A 23,341-nucleotide genomic window follows, 5' to 3' on the forward strand; every position below is an offset into this window, starting at 1 on the left:
TTCTTTTTGCTACCAGGGACTATATAAGGCAATCACCCTCTTACCAAAACTGGTCCACATTTCAGCTTCTGTTTCCTTAAACTCTGCCACAAAACCTGTGAGACTGGTCCCTGTGTATTATATGTTTCTAATGAATATTTATTAATGTACTATGTGCCTAATTATATATATATATATATACACACACATGAATGCAGAAAACTCCCTGTCCCATTTTCCTGGATTAAATAAGAGTCTGGAAACAGAACTATAATTATAGAGGTTCTTTTATTAGAGAATTTATCTAAAATACAATATTCATTTCTTTTTTAAATTATGACATATATTATTTTAATGGAAAGATACTCTGTATTATATCTATGGTAATAAGTTTTATAGATATTTAATTTAAGACATTTTGTAATTTTAAAAAACCAACACACTAACATTAAGACATAATGGAGGTTGATACCATGGCTAACAAGGTAAAACAATTTAAAAAAATATTTACACTTCGGTTTCTTAAAATCTAAGACATTTAATCATCAATATTAATTTGCTTTTCACTGTCTGTGTTGACATAACTTAATCTCTTAAATCACATTTAAAATCTCCAAATTATTCTGTATTCCTGTGCTTCCAAAAAAGCTTCACATTACTGAGTACAGTTAGTTATATGTACTATCACCTGTAGATGAGGTTACTTTAAAATGGCTTATTTTGCTGTCATTATATGCTTTGCCAAACAGCCAAAGTGTCAGTCACAGCAATTATCATCAAACATCACACAGATTTCCCCCCTCCCCACACATTAAGACCCTTTTTCTCTTGGTCTAGGGTCTTTCACATTTCATTAGCCAGAACTTCAGATGCTGAATGGAAGAAGTGAGAGATCTAGGAGAAGAAATGTTGCCAGTGCACAGCTAGCAAAGGTTTGATTTGTGCTTAGCAGAAGGGACTCCTCCCTCACAAACACAGCAATTTCTTATGAGCTCAGTGCTTAGGTTATTGGAATGAAGCTCTAACTTCTCTGCCCTTCAGAGGCTGGCATGGACGCCAGTTGTCCATCATATGGTACGGGGTCTCATTCTCAGCACTGAAACAAAGGCCACGGAGTTTGCACAGCTGGAGAAAAAAGAAAGGATCAACATTAACCTTCAGATGCATCCTCATGCCTCCGGAAATCTATTTACGGTATATACTGTGAGCCAGAGACAGTGCAAGTCTTAGGGTATGGGGAAAGGTGGCTTAAAGACATCTCTAAATGATCACCCTCATTGTTGTTTTTCTGCCCAAGGAACTCAGTGCAAGGTGTTTCACCCAAACCCTCTCCTGCCCCTGACACATCCTTTTTGGCCCTCGACATGCCCTCTGTGTTGGTAGGGCTGGGAAAGAGTGGTATAGAACCATCTAGGGGCAGTTTTCTGGACCTTTTGAATCACAGGAACCACACAAAGGGGCCAGAGCTGGCTTTATATTTGTTCCAGGTCTGTAGATTAATTGAACACTTGGCTATTTTGAAAGCTGAAACTCTTTTGACAGTTTAATTTTAAATAACATTTACTTGATCCCTTTCTCATACTGGTGTAATTCAGCAATTACTTCAACAGAAGTCAGTGAAGTTATCCTGAGGTTAAACTGGTTTGAAGAAGAATCGGTCTCAGTTTCATTGGAATGTACTGTAAGAATGTGAAAGTCTATCCTAAAGCATGATCTGCAATTCCATAGCGCTCTAAAATAGAACCATCTCTGTGTTTAATTGTACCATAATACTTTTCTGTTCCAAAGGTGCCTTGGGACAGCCAGGCACTGAAATAGTTGAAATAAATGTGCGGTTTCCCAAGCAGTAAGACATTTACCCTATACAATGTTTATTCATGTACTTCCATTAAAAACAAGTCTCGCTGTGCCATCTTTGAGGTACCTGCCAGAATAATCAACACACAGCAGACTCTTTAGATGTGGTCCATAGGGAGCTATCTGCCTATGTGTGATTTTTACACATACTTCAGCTAATTCAGAACTAATTGCAAAACCCAGCACTCCAGGACACCATGTGGATTTGTCACAGGCACTCAGCTATTCATGCTGCTTTCTCATGTGTGACACAGGTCAGACAAATATAATTCAATGCAAGTGACCAGCAGGTTAGAAATAGTCCTCATTTTAGTTAACTGATTCGGGACACCATGTCTGAGAACACACAGCAATAGAAATTGCTGACAGAAGTATACAAGGGGGCTGCAGCATTTTGTAACATGCAGAATGGTTCTGTGACACAAAATCATGCTACACTCTGATTGGCAAAGAGCTACCTTACAAGAGGCCTTTTACTTCAGTGAGAGACATGGTCCATGGCTCAGAATGCTGCAACCCTGCGTATTCCAATAATCAGTAATTCAGTATAGCAATTCTTATGGATTGCTCCCCTCCTGACAAATATTCAAAAACTACCTATCTTTAGAAAAGCAGTTGCCAACTGTGAATTGAAGTCCAGTGAAAACATTCCCAACAGATGCTACATTTTAGGATTTCCTTTTTCCCCAAACTGTTTTATGGTTTCTTGATTTGTTCAGCATTTAGGAACGGCAAAATACATGATATGTACAGCTTTGGTCTTGAGTAGTTGGTTTAGAAAGGTGCAATGTGATAAACGGATTTGCAATGGGAAGAGATGAAGGATGGCTTCCCTAAGGGAAAAACACTCATTTATTTTGAGTATTTCCCCTCCCCTCTCTCCCGTGTTGTAAGGCTACATTCATGTCCCCTTGATCATCAGTAATAGTTCCTGTGGCTTTAAACAAAGATGTCGAGCTTAAGACTCACTCCAAAGCATCTTATTAGTAGTAATAGATACTGTAGTTTAATGAACATTTCCAATAGTTCGTCCTCTTCCTTTCCCCTGCACTTTTATTAAATTATGCCCAGCACCAGATCACAGCTTCTTTTCATCTCAACTCAATAAAGAAACACAATTATTTTATTATTGTTAGAGCAATAGCCATTGGTAAAATTGATTTAAGCCTTTGAGGGTAAACTAAAGCCCTTCAGATATGGCTTATATTTATAGACTCAAAGGTCCTATTTTTATCTTCTTAGCTAAACCACTGCAGACCTGAGGATGAAACTTGAATCTACATAATTTCATTAAGGAATGGTGCACAGAACTAACTCTCAGAGACACTCAACTTGTCAGTGCTCTACTCTGCTAGAGCATTTGCCAGTGTCATCAAGCTGCACAATATAAGAGTTTCTTGAGAAAAAATGCAAACTTCTGGAAGCTGCAAATTTTCTGCATTCCAAGCAATGGCATTTCTACTTGACTCCTGTCCTGAGTAGCAGCAAAGTCCACTTCAACATACATATGAACACAGTTACCAGAGAGGGAGAAAATAACCATTTCAGATATGCGTATTGAACCAATGATTCATGATGCTATCTTCTCTTTCACAAAGCTTTGCAATCGGACTCTATTCTGTTCCAGTAATGTAAACTGCAGCGTCAGCAGAAGATCCCACTGAAGTCTAAATCAAGGCGAATGAGAGTATTTTCATATAGAAAAATGACCTTTAGCTACTGAAGATTTACCTGTTCTGGACTGACACTGATGGGTTCTCTCAGAACATGCCAGATAACGCATTCAAGTAGAGGGGGAGTGGTCAGCGAACCTTGGTAAGTCCAGTAATCCAGGGATGTAGGAAGCAGATTCTTGGGATCAAAGTTTGTGAAGGAAGCTTGCTTGCCCTAAAAAGATAGAACAGCCTATTAAAACTGTGGTGTAAGATTAGTTGGAAAATACACCTTGCTTGCATTAGTGGAGCTAGTTAAGGAAGGTTTGATATTTCTTGCCAAGTGTGTCCCCTGCTTTAGAAAGAGAGAGAGAGAGAGAAAGAGATGGATGCTAATACTGCACAGTACTGAGACCCTCCTACAATTTGCTGAAGTCTGTTGGGGTTAAAGTTGCTCAGCATCTTCCAGGATCAAGCCCTCAATCCTTGTTTCAAATGTCTAATGTTACTGCCTCTTCCTCTACAAACATCCACAATCTATATCCCATGCACAGATGGCAAAAGAGACACAGCAAATATAAAAATGCGTGGGTCTGGTTCTGCTATGTGACGTTAATGGCCAAACTCTCATTGACTTCAGTCATTAGTGTAACTCATCTGATTTACACCAGGGATGAACCTGGCCCAGTATAACAACTATGGACTCCACTGCAACTGAAAGCCAGAAGCACACAATCATAATGGTATGAAATCATTATTTACAGAAATTCTTTTCAATTGCTGGATGACCTACAATGCTGAATATCTTCTATTAGCCTAATTTTAAAAAAATATTTGAGCTATCATCAGGGTAGGGATTACAAAGGCGTCAGTGCTGATGACATGGAGAGCTGTTCTACTGTAGTACTTGCATATAGAAAGCAGAAGTAAGGAACTTCAATTTTGCACTTTTGAAGAAGAAGACTATAGAAAACTGCTGTGCTTGTTGTCAGTTGGCATAGAGATCATATACTACCTTGGTTTGAATGGAGTCCAGTGCATCAATAATTTTCTGTATCCCAGGCCTGTCATTTCCCACCTGTAATGCAAACCATATGAAAAGAATGTAAGTAGGTGTATATGTGGTGGCTTAGATTTACCACTATAGTTGTCTGAAGACACATTTTAAATTACATCATCACAGCACCAATTAGTTTCTTAGGCTAGGTCTACAATACCTGCCTGAATCGGCGGATAGAAATCGATCTCTCGGGGATCGAATTATCGCGTCTCATCGGGACGCGACAATTGATCCCCGAATCGACGCTCTTACTCCACCAGCGGAGGTGGGAGTAAGTGCTGTCGACGCGGGGAGCCGCGGAGGTCGATTTTGCCGCCGACCTCATAGTGGGGTAAGTCGGCTCCGATAGGTCGAATTCAGCTACGCTATTCGCGTAGCTGAATTTGCGTATCTTAAATCGACCCCCCCCCCCCGTAGTGAAGACCTGCCCATAGAGATTTCTCATAATGCTGAATGATGGAAGTGGCTGTGCCCTCACATTGTAAAGCATATGAAGTTTGCCAGTCAGCACAAATGAGTTGTGCTGACTAATCTGCAGAGGTCAAGGATTGTGGGACAGAATAAAATGATTTTCTTTTAAGGTATGTGGATGTATTATTGAACTTTAACTGTTCATTTCTCAGAAGTCAAATTTAAACTCCCAACAAAACCAACATGACCAGAATAGAGGGAGCACAGTAGAGACAAATCATCTTCTTTAGCTGGTTGTGTATTTCTAAACCTTTATATTAAGCAAAGCAAAGCAAATTAATCTAGCACAAAACATCCTGCCATTGAGGAGTGACAAAAAGGAAAGGGAAATTAGAGGTTATTTATGCCTGGTTTACACATAGTTTTTATACCGTGTGATTTTTTTTTAATGGCATAGTTATACTAATACCAACCCTAGTGTGGACACAGTTATATTGGTATAAAAGGCCATACACCAATATATCTTACTGCTCTTCCCATACAGAAGGGCTTATTGAGTATAAGCACCTTTATACCAATATAACTCTGGGAGACGTACCTCTTTAACTCTACGGTATTTCTAAAGCAGTACAACTTCTGGGTGTAGACAAGGCCTTAGATTGTAATCTTGCTGGGGTGGGGGAATATTTTAGTTCTGTGTTTGTACAGCACCTACCATGATGGAGCACCTAGGCACTATTGCAATACAAACAATACATTACAATAACAATAAGGTGATTGTTCAACTAACCTGCAGAAAAACACCTACAACAGTCAAGCCATCAGGATGCTTCACAGCTTCACCAAATCTACCATATTTTGTGTTCCAGTGAACCAAGTGAAGCTAGAATCAAGGAGACAAGAAATATTTATAAACAGCACCTTCCATCTACCAGAGCATCTCAATTAATAGATGACTATTTACTAAACATTAACACAGATGGTGTTTTACTGCTGAAACTTGCAAAGTTTTGCATACAGCTATGAAATTGTTGCATCATTGATTTGTTTTTATGTCTCTTGTAGAAATTTGTGCAATAGATATTTATAATTATAAGAAGTGCTTCTCATACTTATTTTCAAAAACATTTCTAAATGCCAAGTATGGGCCACATCTTGCAGTCCTTATTCTGGTAAAACTCCAGTTGACTTCAGTGTGAATTTTGCTGAAGCAACGACTGCAGGGTTTGGCCTAATTATTTTAAATCTAAGTATTCTGTTTTTTTAAAAGGATGCTCTAAATAAACATGCTCTAAATACAACTCCGTTGACTTAGGGGAGTTATACTTGCTTACACTATGGCTGAGTTTGGCCTGCAAATTTTAAGGGGATGCCTTAAAAAATGACAGCTCCTGGAAAACTTTGGAGGACTTTCTGTTTGGAAATAAATATATCTCCACGTCAATCTAGCTGGTTTGCACTCCTTCTTTGTTTTTGTTTTCTTAGTTGTTTTTAGGGCTATTAAGATGAAGAGAGGATTTTGATTCTTCAGAAGCTCATCTGCTCCTGATACTTATTCCTCATTTGAAATAATAACAATCTGTGCCATCATAACTATCTGCACAGGAAGTTTAGCAGATAATTATGGTGCCACAAGCAGAATTTTATAATCTCAGAGTTATACATTGTATAATCCTACAAGGTGCTCAGAGCCTTCAGAAAGTTGAAAGATGCTCAGTACCTCGTTAAAAAGAAGCAGAAGCAGGGCAGGTGAACTCTCAGGCCAGATTGTTATTGGCCCTGCCTGGGTGCACAAGGGATAGGAAAAGAAAAGGTGCAAAGAGCTACTTCTTTTATACTCCAGTGAAAGAGCCAGCCACAATTTCAATCCTTGTGCTACCTTAGTGCAAGAATTGAGAAACTCCACCTCTGCTGCCACTGCTAGACTTCCAAAGTGGACAGAGAGGGGTGAGATGATAGTTAATATAGGGCTTTGTCCTCCTTCCGCTCCAGTGAGTGGAGTAGAGGTGAGCCTGGGTCCAGGGGAGTGTAGCAAAGGGTGGTACAGCTACTGTTCTAGCATACAGTCCTATAGGGTCCCTGGAGGCATCCTGGCTGGGTCAACCAACATGTCTGCTTGAGGTCCCACTGCTGCAGGTCCCCATCACAGCTCCTCTTGCTCCCTCACTTCCACAGACCATGACTTGAAAACCACAATAAAGCCTTTAAAGAACCAAAAGTCTTGTCATGTCAGAGCAAACACTTTTGTTTTTAACACTAGAGACAAGAAAACGGGGAACCTACGATATACAGATACACAGGGAATAGAATTTTTTCCAATGCTTCCCATGAGCCATTGGGAGTGCAGGGAACAGCCATGTATACCTAATTTGTTTGGTTTTTTTGCTCTGTCATGTCTGTGAAATGAAGTGGCTGCAATGAAAATCTTTTACAGTGAATACCACATCTCGCTTGACACCATCCAGCACTTTTAGACTGTATCTACACAAGATTTTGCTTAACATTTCCCACCATTCTATAATATGGAGCTGCTCCAGTGTTGGGAGCACTAACGTAGACTAGCAGCCGACATTTGAGCCAACATGTTTTCTTACCCAGCTAGAACTCCCAGGATTGCTGCCACTGGGGGAGTTGCACTGATGGGAAATTTTTAGAAAAAATGCCTGATGTGTACAGTCCCCTATAAGAAAAAAAGCCAGTCCTACCTCGGCATCATATTGCACTCCATCCACAGTGTGCTCAGAACCTTGGCCTTCACAGGAGCCCCAGTGAATGTGAAACTGAATCAGTCTGTAGGTTCCCTCAAGTGCTCCGCCTCTCAGCACTGCAAACCAAACAGCCTCCATTAGTATTTGCCTCACCTCCTTTGTTATGGAGCCTTACTCTAAAACAGAACACTAAACTTGGGGCTTCTAAGGGCAGGTCTACACTACAAACTTGTATTGGCACAGCTGCAACAATGCAGCTGCGCCGCTGTAGCGCTTCTGATGAAGATGCTCTAAGCCGACGGGGGGAGTAGCTATGTTGATTTTTCAAACCCCTGAGCAATATAGTTATTATGAAGTAAGTGTGTACTGTAGACCTAGCCTAAGTGAGACTGCATTTTGTTGCTCTGCATGCTACCATGTTACTCTGGATTACTTTTTACAATACAATGCTATTACTAGCCCTAGTCTATACCAGACATCTAAAAACTTAAATGCCTTTAATGTATGAGATTCATCAGCAATTTACCAGCCATGCTAATAATACAGCCTGTAGCCTGGTCTTATGTGCCAAATTCCCTGAGAGAAACTGGGCTTATGATACTATCCTTGCTTGGCCATTTCCCATTGGCTAGCTTAGGCAGGGAGCTGGCTTTTATGAATTCCATTTTTAGGCATCTGTCTCCCTTCATTCGTTGTATAGGGAGCCCTAACTCAGGCTTTGTGATTCCCAGTGATTTTCTAGGCACCTGAAATTAGACAAGGAAACACTGAGCATCACCACAACTAAATTGCTTTAGGAATCTAGCCTGATATTCCTTCTTTGGCAACTAAATTCAAACCACAGAACTCCCGTCACACATTTCTCTTCGTGACTCAATAGTCTATTTTGTATTTGTCATTGTATTTTCAAACATATTAGTCAATGCTGAACAGATCATGCATCTTTCTACCTATTGCCAAACTACAAGGTGAGTGTATATAATGTGTGAAGAAAAATGGATCTCTGCCTATGGTAGCTAGACATGTATAGATTTTATACTAAATAGACATTTTTAAAAGCCATTAAATTATGAAGGATGGTTGTTTCAAGCAGAGCACTATAAGTTAGGACATTTTAAGTAAAAATAGTCATTGTGAATGTGTTTCTTTTCTAAATGAAATAATTATTTGCTTTTTAAAAAATATTGCTAAAACCAATTAGTCTATATTATGCCAAGATTCATTTTAAGAAAGAGGGAGCTGCTCTAAGTTATAGAAACACGTCTCAATACCGTACTTGCTTTTTCTTTGGCTAACAGAGTAGCTGCTCATTACAGATATAAAAGGACTAATATTTCCTCCATTCTTGAATCCCATATAACATTTTACACAGTTGTGGCAGGTTGACCTGCTGCTATTAATCAATGGAAGGTGTGCTGAGAAGCAGAACCATACATTATTCTTAAATCCACCTGCAGCATGGTTTCTTTAGGAATCTTGTTAGGATTTTATAAAATTCACAAGGTGGACAAAAATCTCCTGAAAGTTTTTATTTACTTTTTCTTGTTCTGCGGGTCTCAAATCCAGTGCTAGCTTATTTTGAGTCACAGGATTTAAAAGACAGGAGCAGATCATTCAACAAAAATAATAATTAGATTAGTGTGAACAAACATCAATTCAGCAGGCTTAATTAAAAAACAGCCCTCTTGTGCTAGTTTATATTAAGCAGTTATTAATGTTTGTTACCACTTATCAATGATGCCAAAGAACTGAAGTTTAAAATAAATCTGACATGCAAAACATACATGTTAGAAATTCATTTTTATCCAGCAAGACCTTTTTTAACCCTTAATAAATGTTATCAGCTGTCAACATTCCCACAATTTAATAGCTGCCTGAAGAACCTCAAGAGCATTTACACTGTGAACTTTCCTCCTTACTTGCTTCATCTATTTCACTTGCAACTAAAAACACGGTGAAGTCCAACCTTCTTGACTCCTTTCCTGAATGCTAGGGAAGTTTAAATCCAGTTCTGAATTTCCTGGCTTTAACCCATTTCTTCTTGAAACTGATTTTATTTTAAATCTATCTGCAAAAGATCCAGGCATATATGTTTCCTTCTGCCCTGTGGCAAAATTACAAGAAGTAGCTGTGGCACACAGAAGGAAAGAGTGACTGTGCAGGAACAGTACCTCCCCACTGCATACCAACCTGCAGCCCTTCCATGGGTGCACAACACAAGCACAAGTAAATGTGAGCAGGAGACAATTGCTAGCTGAGTGTGGGATGAAAAAGGAAACAGCCAATCTCAGTCACATGTTCCTTTCTCAAAGCAGCATGTTCTATACAGCAGTAACTCTTATTCTGTGGCTAAGGCTCATGTGACAGATGATGGGCTACAAATGTGATTTTTTTTTCTATTCAATGACAGCATGAGATATGTTAAGGTACAATACGTTTTGGAGCACTTCATTTCAATTTAGAAGTGGGCACTGTATTTTTTCTGTATTGAGACAATGTTGAGCAGATTTGAGAGACAGTAATAATAATGATGATGATGATGATGAATACCCCGAGCAGTTACATAGAAGTTAGCATCAGAAGATCTCAAAGCACTTTACAAAGGAGGTAAAAGTGCTTTGACTCGTAGGAAAGTTTAATGATCAAATCCTACTCGCCTTACCCATGCGAAAAATCCCATTGATGTCACTGGGATCCCTTGCATGAATAGATTAAACTGGATTTGGCCCTAACATTTCCTGGTGAGATCGTAGAGTGTGTAGAACTAAAAGGACATTTTTTTGATTAAGAGATATCTACACAGTCAAAGGTATCGATCTGGTTACATGGGCCAGGCCATTCCACTGTAAAAGAAGTTTTACTGAGCAGTTACCTCTCCCATTTACTTCAGAGCATTAGCAATTTTGACCTAAACTGTGTGGGTAGCATGGATGTTATTTAGAGACGAGTCGGGTCCTTTATGTTAAGCTTTGCGGGAATACTGTGGCATTACTGCTAGGATTCCAAACACTGATGGGATGTACTCACTATAAAGAGCAAGCCCTAATTTATCTTATTCAGGGAAAAGCTTTTCTTGGAAAGAATCCAAATGGCTAAACTGCAAGATTCCTTCATGAAATAATTCAGACATTGAATGAAATCCTCCACTTACACAAATCAAATTGGTAGGAAATAAACTATTCTAAGGCTTGTTAATCTGAATAAATGCAGAATAAGGAAATACTCAAATGGAAATGAGTAAAAATGGAACATTTTCCTATAGCTCAAAAAGTAGAGTCATCCAAGCAAGATGGAAGTCCACTGCTCAAAATCTATGGAATTTAGTGCTAATTCAGAGTCCTCTCAAATAAAAACCCCAGCATTCACAGAACACCAAGTTTTAGCCTTTCAAGATAACCTTTCCCTACACGACCTGCCTTTCCCTTTTGAAAGCAATGATTTTATAGAATGTGGATATAGAAGAGATATACATTGTGTGTGTGTATGATATGTAAATATATGCACAATATATATATATATGATAAACACTGCCATATAGACAAATGTATATATGATAGAAAAAAGGCTGAGGAGATAAAATAAATGAAATATTACTCAAAACATGCCATGCTTGAACACACTGTACTGTTAATGGATGGGGAGTACACTAAAGAGCATGCTCAGGGATTCTGAGTACTTATGTAGGGGGTGGGCTTCCCCAGCTGATATACTGAAGAGTTCAGCCAGGGTGAGTCATACTTTCTGTAAGGCTGCCAATACACAGGACAGAATGTCACTTCTGGGGAGATGTTCCCCTTTTATTTTATCTCTCCCAAGCATCCCTCCTAGGAGAATATATCAAAATAAGCAGAGAGTAAGAGAGTAAGGCAGGACCAATGGTTCTGAATGGACGGGTTCACCTTGTGATGCAGTAAGTTGTGGGAAACCTCTGCAGTAAGTTTCACCAAAAGAAAATTATGTGACGGTTACTGCTGATAAACAGCCACATCTGACTCTAATAGAAGCCATTTGGGAAGCCCGAGAGGGTAGAAGGTGTTTTGAGGAGATAACATAAAAGAATAAACACTCCCAATATGTGCCATATTTGCACAAACTGTATATTGGCAGCGTGACAGTGACCGTGACTCACCCTGACTGAACTTTTAGATACGGCCTGAGTGTCAGCTAAGGATAGCTCGCCCTGTTTAAGGATATAAGGCTACTCCCTGAGCACTCTCTCTATATAATATAAAAATATAATTGCATTAACTACTTAATGGCATTTTATATATATATAATGTATATGTGTGTGTAGACAGGCATACATAAGTACATACGCACACCCATGCTTATACAGGTACACACACACCTCCCTACAGATGCACAATGGACTCATGGCATAAGGAAAAATCTGAAGAACATTTTCACCCAATAGTCTTGAGTCCTTAAGTAGGGGTGGGCTGTCCCTAGTTGACACACAGGCCATACCGAAAAGTTCAGTCCGGGTGAGTCACAGTCACTGTCAAGCTGCCAATATATATATATAGTATGTGCAAATATGGCACATAACGAGAGGTGTTTCATTTCTTTTATCTTATCTCCCCAAAACACACTTTCTACTCTATCAGGCTCCCCAAACGGCTTCTAACTAGGGTTGCCAGCCCTCCAGGATTGCCCTGGAGTCTCCAGGAATTGAAAAGTAAAATTTCATTAAAGATTATATCATGTGATGAAACCTCCAGGAATACGTCCAACCAAAATTGGCAACCCTACTTCTAACAGAGTCAGAAAAGGTTGTTTTCAATGGGTACAGTTAAACAAATTTCCCTATAGTGAAACCATTTGCAGATACAACTTATGCATATTAAACATAATGTATGTCAGAAATCCCGATGAATCATGAATAAAAATGTGAGTAAAGTACATTGCTGTTAACATAGGAGGGGAACAAACAGATCAGGAACACCAAACCTCTATGGGTGAAATTCACCAGGGCACAAGGCCCACTGCAGATTTAAGTCCTACATTATCCCTTAACAAGGGATTTATATGGGTTTTAAATGGTCAGACCCTGTGTGCACCCTCTGCACTGGGGTGAATTTCATCCTGTATGAGCTGTCCTTGGATTGATAATTGCCATATTATAAGAATGAAGATGATTTTAAATTATATTGTGGTAACAATATGTCGCCTTGTCTCCTGGCAGCTGTATCTATGGAAAAATCCTAGCAACTGTTACTAAAAAAGTGTATTGTGTATTGCAAAATATTACAATAGTGCCAACAGGTGCTCATTTTCCTTGATATCTGATGAATGATGATGAACTGAGACATAGGAAGGCAGGGTCCCTTGCCCCAAAGAGTTTACAAGTCTTTTACACCTGCTAGTAAATGAACAAATGAAAGAGGCCGAGGAAAGTGATACATCAGACAAACGGAAAAGACAGAGATGACTGTATGCGGTGTTGTTGTAGCTGCGTTGGTCCCAGGATATTAGATAGACAAGATGGGTGAGGTAATATCTTTTACATGACCAACTTCTGCTGGTCAGAGAGACAAGCTTTCAGGCTTACACAAAGAAGAAGAGCTCTGCATATGCTCAAAAGCTTGTCTCTTTCACCAACAGAATATGGGGATGATTAGCACATCTCGTTAGCTGTATATTTTAAAAATAAGTGCTGCCCAACTTAGCTGTGATTAGTTGACTAATTTCTTCTGTTGTCACAGTAGAAGCAACTCTTAAGGAGGGAGTTGAATGAAGTGAGGAGAGTTTCCTCACACTCTGTGTGCCCATTCCAAAATTGATTTCTGGCCAGAAGATTTATAGTTTAAAACATAACTGAAAGGCATAATACAATGGCTGCCTTGGACTATGATAACAGTGAGAAAGTTCTGACTCAGACAGGTATGTCCTGAAGCACAGAGGTTAGCCTCTCCATTTCTTTAGCCACAGGAGATCTATACAGTCAGTTCCCCACAAGATTCAAAATATTGGTTTAGACATACAGTAATGTTATACTGTCAGGCCTAAAAATAGACCTCCTGTGTCAAAGGCTGTGTTCAGAACGTCTTATCTTGAAGACTGCAGACCTAGATGTTTCCTCCCTAAACTGATCATTGCTTCAGCGGGAAATGGAAAAATCCAACAACAACACAACTTTCAGTGTAACTCACTGCAAACCAAGCAGTGCCCACACAATCTCTCCTAGGATAACAAATATTCCTTGGTCTGTTTACACTGAGTCATAATTAAAGAAATGTGTGTGAATGATCCCCTAGACACCTCCATTCTTTTCCATTATAGAAAGAATCACCTGAAAAAAATATACTTGCTTAAAATTATTGAGGAGAGTCTCCCATGCAGTACTAGTGTCAAAGTTGGCCCTATATTTTGACCTCCCAGGGATGGCAGAGTAACTTTAAGGTTTTATTGTGATTGTATTTCCATAAAAATGTCTAATTTATATGAGTTTGTAGCTTGACTTAGAATAAAAAAAGAAGAAAAGAAAAAACTAACAAAGAGTTGGCCATAAGGAGAAATTATCAGGTTATTTACCATTAGCTGTAGAGCTTTAAATCAAACTTTCCAATTACATTGTATTATCTTTATATCTAAAAAATAGATCAGTTTATATTATGATTAGAAAACAAATTCATTATTGACAGGATTCTTTGCTTCTGTAAGCATGAGAGCTGCTACAGGGCATAGTGCTCACTACTGTGACCAGTGCCATTGAAATTAAGGCCCGATGCGTATTGTGAAAACATTTCTGAGAAACATTTATATAAATCAGGTTATAAGCAGGTTACAGGTTTTCTTGACACTTTTAGCTGTCCTGAGGCAAGCCAGTTGTCAACTTTGGTTCGTCGCTGTTTCTTGCTGTCATTTAGCAATAGTGAAAGTGTAACTATTTCCTCACAACAGGATTTAAAGTGCTTGTAACTTTAAATAGGTGAAAATATCTTCTTTGCTACAAATGCAGTAGGGACAAATCCCAAGAATAAGATGCATTTATTATGATATTGTTGGGCTTGATCCTGCAAACACTAAATATTGATTGTATTGCTTACTACCATGAGCAGTTCCATTGATGTAGTTGCATATCAGAATGGATACACTGTAGTCTTTGATTTAGTCCCTACGGTATTTGTAGCAAAGAGACTATTTGCCCTTATTTAAAGTGTCAGACATTTTAAATGCCATTACTAGGAAATACACTTTCATTATTACTAAAAGACCACAGAGTATGTCTATACAGGACTATGGAGCGAGTGAAAGCAAGCCTCCCAGCCCGGGTCAATGTACTCGGGTTAACAGGGCTCACGTTAGCACTTTCTATATAGCTGTATGGACAGCACTTTGAAGTTGCAGCCCGAGGTTTGAAGCCTAGGGAAGGGTGGGTTGAGCTTCAGAGCCTGAGTTCCTAGCTCAAGCCGCAACTTCAAACAGTGTCTATACAGCTATTTTTAGCGTGCTAGCGTGAGCCCTGCTGACAGAAGTCTGTTGACCCAGGCTGGGAAGCTCACTCCTGCTTCCTCCAAAATGATGTGCAGACATAGAGAAGCCAAATGAAAAGTTCAACCACAAGAATTAAAGTGGATGAAGAGAAGATAAAAATAATTGAAGGAGGAGTTTGTATCCTACTTGGTACAGTCTCAGAAAACTTTCCGTACAATTGCAAACAAAACAAAATACATAAAATGTCCATACTAAGGGAAAATCATGGCCTTTCAAAATAGAAAAATGCTTGAGTAAAATAAATGTCATTATTGATTTGTGGGCATTTCATTACTTACAACATTTCTAAGGCTGAACTAGTAACCGTAAAATATTAAGGACACACTTTTAAAAGCCCAAGGTCTAATCCTGCCCATCTAATTCATACCAGTAGTCATTTATAGAAACATTTGTGAGTAAGAGCTGCAGGATTGGGCTGAAAGCTTTTATAAAACATTTTTCAAAAAAGGTTACTCTCAATACTTAGTGGTTTCTAAAAATTTAAATTTCTAAAGCTATCACAAACCTTTTTCTATCATGATTAGTTTAGACATCTTAAAACATTACTATACAAAGGAGTTTTTTAGAATATTTAACATGCTTGGGATATCAGAATAATGAAAATAGAAATGGAATCAAGAATTATGCACATATAAACTCCTGTTATTAGCAAAGAGCAAATTTTCTAAAAGAGCAGATTAAAGACTTTTTCCCCCTATGACAATAGAGTATTCGTAAAAGACACATGGAATTGTTTTTATTTTAGAGAGATTTAAACATTTATTTTGCACTTTTATTACACTGACCAATACCTGGGTGCCTCAGCAAGAGAGAGGGATGATTTTTAAGTAATTTTTTTTGTATTAGTATTTAGGCACTCGACAAGTCATGCAGAAGACACATGCAATGCATTATATAACAAATATATATGGAACCTTTTCTTTTCTAGGGGCTATGTTTTGTATCAAGTATCTGGATATTCTGATCTCTAATTTCTATTTATTTTAATGATTTTATTAATAATGACCACATTTTTAAATATTGTCTGAATCAGAGAAATGTATAATGGTCACAATGATGCAATTCCAAAAGATTTTATCCAAAACCATGCTTTTGCTCTTGCACCTATTTTTACTAAGACATTAGAACCTGTGCCTATAATTTCTGGGACACGGCCTGATTCTGTAAACACTTAAGAACATGCATAACTTTAGTCACAAGAGTAGTGCTGTTGACTTCAATGGGATTAGTCACACGAGTAAAGCTATGCACATGCTTAAGTGTTTGTAGGATCTAGACCAATGAGACTACTTATTTGCATAAAATTACTTGTGTGTAAAATGAATCACAAATCACGACCTTACTTATTACTTCATGGTGTGCTTACTACATTAAATAGTCCCACAAGCATAAATGGGACTTCTTGTGGGAGTGAGCACTACGCCCTTTAGTAAGTATTTGCAGGATCAGGTCCTTAATTTTTAATGTAAAAAGGGATAGCAGATAAAATAAATTCTTAAAATTTCTCCTTGTGCTTGCTACATTATGTTTAACCAGGAACTTGGTAAAGAAATAATCCTGCTCAGCATCAGAATGTTGTATATAGGAAGTGCATGAAATGTAACCAAGTCATAAGCAGCTTTTGTTGTGTTGTAAAACTAGGCTAGTAAAACTAGGCTAACTAGTTAAATGCATACAAATGAATCAACTAAGTGTGCACCCAGCTAGATTTTATATACGGTGATTTTCAAGACTATCAGAGATTGCAGAATCTACACTCAGGTGAATTTATATAGTGATCTGTATAATGTTTTCTTTTATTTTCCCAGTCCAGCGCTTGATGAGTTGTAGAGCTACTGTATTTTCACTCTCATCCCCTCCTCCTCCCACTCTGCAAGCTGTAGCTGTGCGTGAATCATTCTCACAGAATAGAGATGTTCAATTTCTGTGCTATTTTTTTTTCATTAGGAGCTGTTCTTCCAAAGGATATTTATGAAAACTTTTATATATCCTGGCAGTTTTCTGTTTCTGAGTTACTGAATTTAAATGAAGTTTCACAACATCTTCACACACACACACACACACACACACACACAAACACACACACACATGTGCGTGTACGCAAAGGGAGAAGGATGGGGCCCTAGTAAACCATCTGAAAGCAAATCTGCTTTTTGTAATTTATCATCATGTTTCCCACTTCTCATGACATAGTTAAAATTCACTGAAGATTTGAACCTGCCTGGTGCTGAGCACTGTCAATTCCAATCAACTTTAATAGGACTTAAGAGTTCTCAGCACAGAATTGGGCACTAGAAAACTGTGAGTCAGAATCACCTTTTGAAGAAAAACAGATATTCATGCTACAGGGGATGTTCTGACTGAATTGTATATTCTTGCCTATACATTTGTGAAACATTTAGCTATCCATTTAGTCCCATTTACTCTAAAGGCAGGTAAGAAAATATGTTGCTGAGTTTTCATTACAGTTTTGAACAGCTACTACACTGCCTAGCTTCTCTCTCACACACACAAAAAAGATGTTGTAGGCACTAATAATTTGTTTTCAGCACCATCCCCTAAATGACATTGCCAAGGAACTGCTTAGGAAAAATAGGGCACTTGCTCAAGCAAGTTAAATCAGGCAGTGTCTAGAGAAGGCAGCTACTGTCTCTACAGAGGGATTGTTTTCCCCTTTCTAAATTAAAAATAGAGGCACATTCATTGTAGAAGGGTGGTGATTTCTGCAAATCCTGCCAGCTGAGAAATTATAGTTAGGGAGCAAGCCTGCAAAACCCTTGATCAGATAAGTAGCCCAGACTCATGCAAATACTCTCATCCACTTCAATGGGACTACTTCTGTGAGTAAGGACTGATCATATGGATAGAGGTTTGCAGGATCAGGCCCCTGTCAGTACAGTACAATGAAAAGGCTCCTGAAATACCACAGAATAGCTAGTTCTCAGTGAACTGTGTGGGAACATGCTACATGTATTGCTATCTTTATCTAGAAAGCCCAGAGTCAGGGAATGCCAGGGCTGATGCTGATTTAAATTAGAGAATATCAAACTCATTTCCTGACAGTTCCAGTACTGACCTGGAGAGATGCCCCATATTTCTGCTTTACAATTGTTGGCAGCAAAAATATAAAACTGAAGAAGCTATTTCCAAATCATTTCAAGTTGCTAATTTTAGTTGTTTTGCTATTCTGTTGTCCTTTTCTTTCTGCAGTGCATCCTGCCGTTTACTGTAATGATTTGGCAGGTATCACTCAAAGCTAGTATTCTTCAGGTGGATAAATACACTTTGTCATCCCTGATCAATTACCTTACTTCTGTCTAGTGTGCATTTGAGGCATGATCCAAATCCTACTGAATTCACTGAAATTCCCTTTGACTTCAGTGGCCTTTGGATCAGGTTAGGTCAAGACAAGTCAGAAAACATCAACTTTCTTTTAATTAGAGCAAAGGATGCCTAAATGAACTGAATGAATCTTCACGGGTTCAATCCTGACCCCATGAGATAAAAACTGCCATTGACTTCAGTGGGAGCAGGATTTCACCAGATAGTTTTAGTAGAAGGGGAAAAGTGTTAAAATCCTCTCTCCCCTTCCCAATCTGTCCAATTTCAGTCCCTTACAGGAGCCCCGGGAAGTGAGGTCTCACCTGATTTGTCAGCAGAGTCGTCAAACTCCACATTGAAAGAGTGCCCATTGTTGACGATGTTTCTAGCTGTGGAGGGGTCATAACTGAAATGCAAAGGCTTCAGAGAAGAGTCGTACTCAGCGGACTCGGTGTTAATATCAATAGGGGACTGATGCTCTCCGTTGGCAATGGGGAAATTCTCATGCCAATGAGCAGGTCCTACAAGAGAAAACACACACAGATCCAGTGTGAAAAAGATGCAGGCAAGGCACAGAGGGTGGAAATAATTTATAACAAACGCAATAGAGGAGTTGATGCTATAAGTGCATTTGAGGCTTTAACTCTTGCGTCAATATTTAACGATGCACCTGTCTTCGCCAGCTCCGGTCCTTGCCACATAAACCCATAGATCCTGAGAACTGGCCATTCGCGTTGGGGAGGCTCTGGTCTCAAGCGCATCAAATGAGAGAACTCACGAGACGCGGATGCGGTGTGGACGCAGGCGGGCCCGATCCTGCACTGACTGCCCGTCCATCCCCTCACTGCATTTAGCAGGGGTTGGGACGTGCAGGGGACAGAGGTCGGACCTCTCCCCACGCCAACATCTGGTTTGAAGAGCTACAGTATATTGCTGTCACGAGTTTTGTAACAGCGTAAAAACCAGAAGATGCTCCAGCCTCCTCCACTAGCCCAGATCTGTTAGAGAAACTTAATCACAAATGACAGAGCCACCCTCGGCTGAACTGTCCAGCGGTTCGGGGAAATAGCTCGTGGGGCTGGAAAAAGGAAGATCGCCCCGGGACCGCGCACCTGCGTGGCAATGCCTCTGCCAGGAACTGCATTTCCAGGGGGACAGTGATTGCACGTCATCAGACCCCCCTCCCCTCCCTCCCCCAGCTAGAGCAATCGGGGCTCCTAGGGGCCGGCTTCCGATCTCGCCCTCCCCACTCACAACCCGGGGTAAATCCGGAGGCGCTTGCATGGGCTTCAGGGAGGTAGATCGCGCTGGGGCCGGTCCCTCCACCTCTGCAGCGCCCCTAGCCGGCTCCCCGCTGGCGCCAGAGGCAATGCGATCCCTGTGCCAGCCGCAGCACCGCCCGGCTCCACGGCAGGGCATGCCCCGGACAGTCCCGCGCTGAGCGGAGCCGGCGCTGCCAAGGGGCAAAGAGCAGCCGGGCAGCCTGAGCCGCCCCGCCCGGGGTGGCTGCGGCAGGTGCCGGCGGAGCAGCGAGGAGCCGGCCGGGGAAGCCCAGCGGGGACCCCCGCGGGATGGAGCCCGGCGCGCTGCAGCCTGGCTCGCTCACCGTTGTGGCTGGCGTAACCCCAGTGATGGGACATGGTCTCGCTCTCCTGGCCCGGCCGGCTCCTGCAGGACGGTGGCCCCGGCTCGCCGTCAGGGGCTTTTATAGGCTCCTGCCAACTCCATGCCCCCGTCTGAGGCCGGCGGGGGGAGGAGGGCGACTCCTGCTCCGGCTCAGCCCGCGCAGGGGGCGGGGAGAGGCAGGCGAGCCCTTTATAACCTGCTGTCGCCATCCTCCCTCCCGCCGCCGCCGCAGCGCAGCCCGGGACTGGCAGAGCCCATCCCCCTGCTGGCCGGGACCCCGGCAGGGCGGCCGGGATGCGCGAGCGAGCGCTGTCCTCACCCGCCCTGGGGATGCGAACCGGAGCGACTCCCACCGCGCCCACCCTCCCCGAGAGCACCCGGCCGGCCCCTCACCTGCAGCGCGGGTGCGCACGCGGCCCTGCCTGCTTCCCTCGGCTCAGTCAGCCCTGAGCGCCGGGCAGCGCGGGCCCCGCGGTGACCTTGGGACGTGAGCGCGGGGCGAGCTCCGCTGCAGCAGGGCGGGTGTGGAGCTGGAGCTGGAGCCGCTGCCTGGGGAAAGCTGCTGGGGGGTGGGATAGTTAAGTTGCTGCTGCTCCCTGTCGGGAGCTGAAGGAAAAGGTGCTGCAATCAGGGCATTTATTTCTGGAGAGAGTCATTTAATCCGCTCAGGCTCAGAGTTTTCCAGAGGTGCCAACATTTGAAAGCAATTACTGGGGATTTGGAGGGGGGATTTATAATAGTCTCAACCAATTTATTAAAGGGAAACAATTGTAACATTGAAGAAGGGAGGGGGATGGGCCCTCCTGAGTAGGGACATTATTCACTATTATTTCATGGTGTGTTTCTATGATCACATCCAGAGAATGGTGGACTGTGTGACTTCCCCTGAAGTGGGTCTACACTGTTTACATTTACAACATCTCCTATTTCTATGTTCACCTTTGACAATTAACATTTGGTATATACTCGGGGTGAATAAATTACCAGCCTAAAATAACAGCATAGGACTGGTAAACCAATCCAATGAGCATGTGGAAATAAACCTAAAGCAGTAGAAAATAATACATGGCTTGGGTTTTTCTACATTGCCAAGCACCACAGTAGTTAATTGCTGGGTATGAAGGACCCAATACTGCAAACCCTTACAGAAATGAAGCAGTTAACTTCACATGAGTGGTCCCATTGTACCCGAAGGCTGTGATACTACTTGTGTGTGTAAAGTAACTATTTTCATATGAGTTTGCAAGACAGGACACAATAGGAACATTTTTAATGTCCTGTTGGTTTGGTCAGTTTTGCATCAGAAGGGCTCTGCTATCCCATTTTCATCATCAAACAAGTTATAAACCAATATGCAATGAAGAGTATTAGTTTTGTTCTTAATCTGATTTAGCAATAGGGGGCCAAATCCGTTAGTTACTCCAGTGGTTCTCAAACATTTGTATTGGTGACCCCTTTCACACAGCAAGCCTCTCAATGTAACCCCCTTATAAATTAAAAACACTTTTTTATATTTAGCATTATTATAAATGCTGGAGGTGAAGCAGGGTTTGTCTAAGAACCCCTGAGTTACTCAGTTGTAGCAACATTACATTATTCCACTGTGGAATAACAACAACACAGAAATTATATGATTTATATTGAACCTAATAAAATGTGTCCCATGAAGTCTTTCTGTGTAAAAGGGGAAGAGTGTGTGCATATAATGTATTTACTGTTACTAACAGGAAAATGAACCAGCTACAAAATTGCTTGGAAGAAATAAAGACATTTCTTAGGCTTCTTGGAGGATTATCAGAAAATACTTGAAAGATTATTTCTGACTAACAAAGTATGCATGTTCTTTCATGCTTGTCTGATTCCATTTAAGTAGAAGTAGAGACCCCCAAAGCAGAAATGGGAAAGCAAAGCAATACTCATAGTGGTAATTTGGAAGTGGCTGTAATGTATGTTATGTGCAATACAATTGGAAATTTGCAGGGCAGAAATCCACTGGGAAATCCCACACTTGTTCATTACAGCCCCCTTTTTTTTAGTAATCACTTTTTGGGATCTAGTATTTTTTCTCTCCATGAATATTGACACTCTCTCACACAAACATACATATTTAGACACAGACACCACATATACAGACACTCACAGCCATGTGCACGCATGCACAGGCCATTCAAAAAATAACAGAAAGGCATTCGCTTTATGTTGTGGTCTTGCTGTACAAGGCAGGACTAGGATGTCTAGATATTTCATATGACTTCTTTTGCTACTCAGAGTTGGAAAAAAAGAACTGGAGCCTGATCCTGCCATCTTTTCACATGAAAGCTTCCATTGATTTCAAAAAGAAGAACAGGAGTACTTGTGGCACCTTAGAGACTAACAAATTTATTAGAGCATGAGCTTTCGTGGATTACAGCCCACTTCTTCGGATGCTGTAGTCCACGAAAGCTTATGCTCTAATAAATTTGTTAGTCTCTAAGGTGCCACAGGTACTCCTGTTCTTCTTTTTGCGGATAAAGACTAACACGGCTGTTACTCTGAAACCATTGATTTCAAAGGGAGTTCCACATCCAGAGCAAGTACCAGCTCAGGCACTATAATGTTGGGCATGGCAGGCAGGCTTCCTCAAGGATCTGCTTGGCACTCCTACCAGGGCAAATGAAATGAGTCAGTCAGTAGCAGTACTAGGGGACTAGGATTTATTATTTCCTTTATCATCTGGTTCTGCAATTTATCAGATGGTTATTGCTATCTTATATCACGTATGTGCACACACACACAGGATCTACATTCCTTACAAAGTAAAGCATCAGAGTGCTCTACATCATCTTGCATGATTGTGCCCCCCTCGTGCAGTGTCTACTCCAGATCATGAATAGCCCACTGGCTCTGCCTTTGAGGGACATGGGTGTGGATTCTATATCCCCAATTGATCTGTACTCCAGCCTCATCAAGCTTGAATTCTTAGGCTCTATGTGGGTCCAGTATCAGGGGGTAGCCAGGTTAGTCTGTATCTACAAAAACAACAAGGAGTCTGGTGGCACCTTAAAGACTAACAGATTTATTTGGGCATAAGCTTTAGTGGGTAAAAACCTCACTTCTTCAGATGCATAGAGTGAAAGTTACAGATGCAGGCATTACATACTGACACATGGAGAGAAGGGAATGAGCCAGCACTCCTAGTCCCTATTCAAGACCAGATTAATGGTGTTAAATTTGCAAATGAATTTTAGTTC

At 40.9% G+C, this 23,341-nt stretch overlaps 1 protein-coding gene across 1 annotated transcript; it reads right to left on the bottom strand.

The window, feature by feature from the left end:
- Positions 1–248: 248 nt before the first annotated feature.
- On the bottom strand, positions 249–20,252 carry LOC128831587 (carbonic anhydrase 2-like). Its single transcript, XM_054018144.1, has 7 exons — positions 20,092–20,252; positions 18,809–19,006; positions 7,665–7,783; positions 5,750–5,842; positions 4,504–4,566; positions 3,568–3,723; positions 249–1,104 (listed from the first exon to the last, which is right to left on the bottom strand). The coding sequence occupies exons 1-7, from the start codon at positions 20,123–20,125 to the stop codon at positions 985–987; spliced, it is 783 nt and encodes a 260-aa protein (XP_053874119.1). The 5' UTR covers positions 20,126–20,252; the 3' UTR covers positions 249–984.
- Positions 20,253–23,341: the final 3,089 nt, after the last annotated feature.

The sequence above is a fragment of the Malaclemys terrapin genome, chromosome 2 (assembly GCF_027887155.1).
Source record: "Malaclemys terrapin pileata isolate rMalTer1 chromosome 2, rMalTer1.hap1, whole genome shotgun sequence".
Taxonomy (NCBI): Eukaryota; Metazoa; Chordata; order Testudines; family Emydidae; genus Malaclemys; species Malaclemys terrapin.

Coding starts and splice junctions, on each gene's coding strand:
- LOC128831587 (XM_054018144.1), bottom strand. CDS start 20,125: ATGTCCCATCACTGGGGTTACGCCAGCCACAACG. Junction 19,007..20,091: donor GGGTTACGCCAGCCACAACG/GTGAGCGAGCCA, acceptor TTTCTCTTGTAG/GACCTGCTCATTGGCATGAG. Junction 3,724..4,503: donor TGGACTCCATTCAAACCAAG/GTAGTATATGAT, acceptor CTATCTTTTTAG/GGCAAGCAAGCTTCCTTCAC.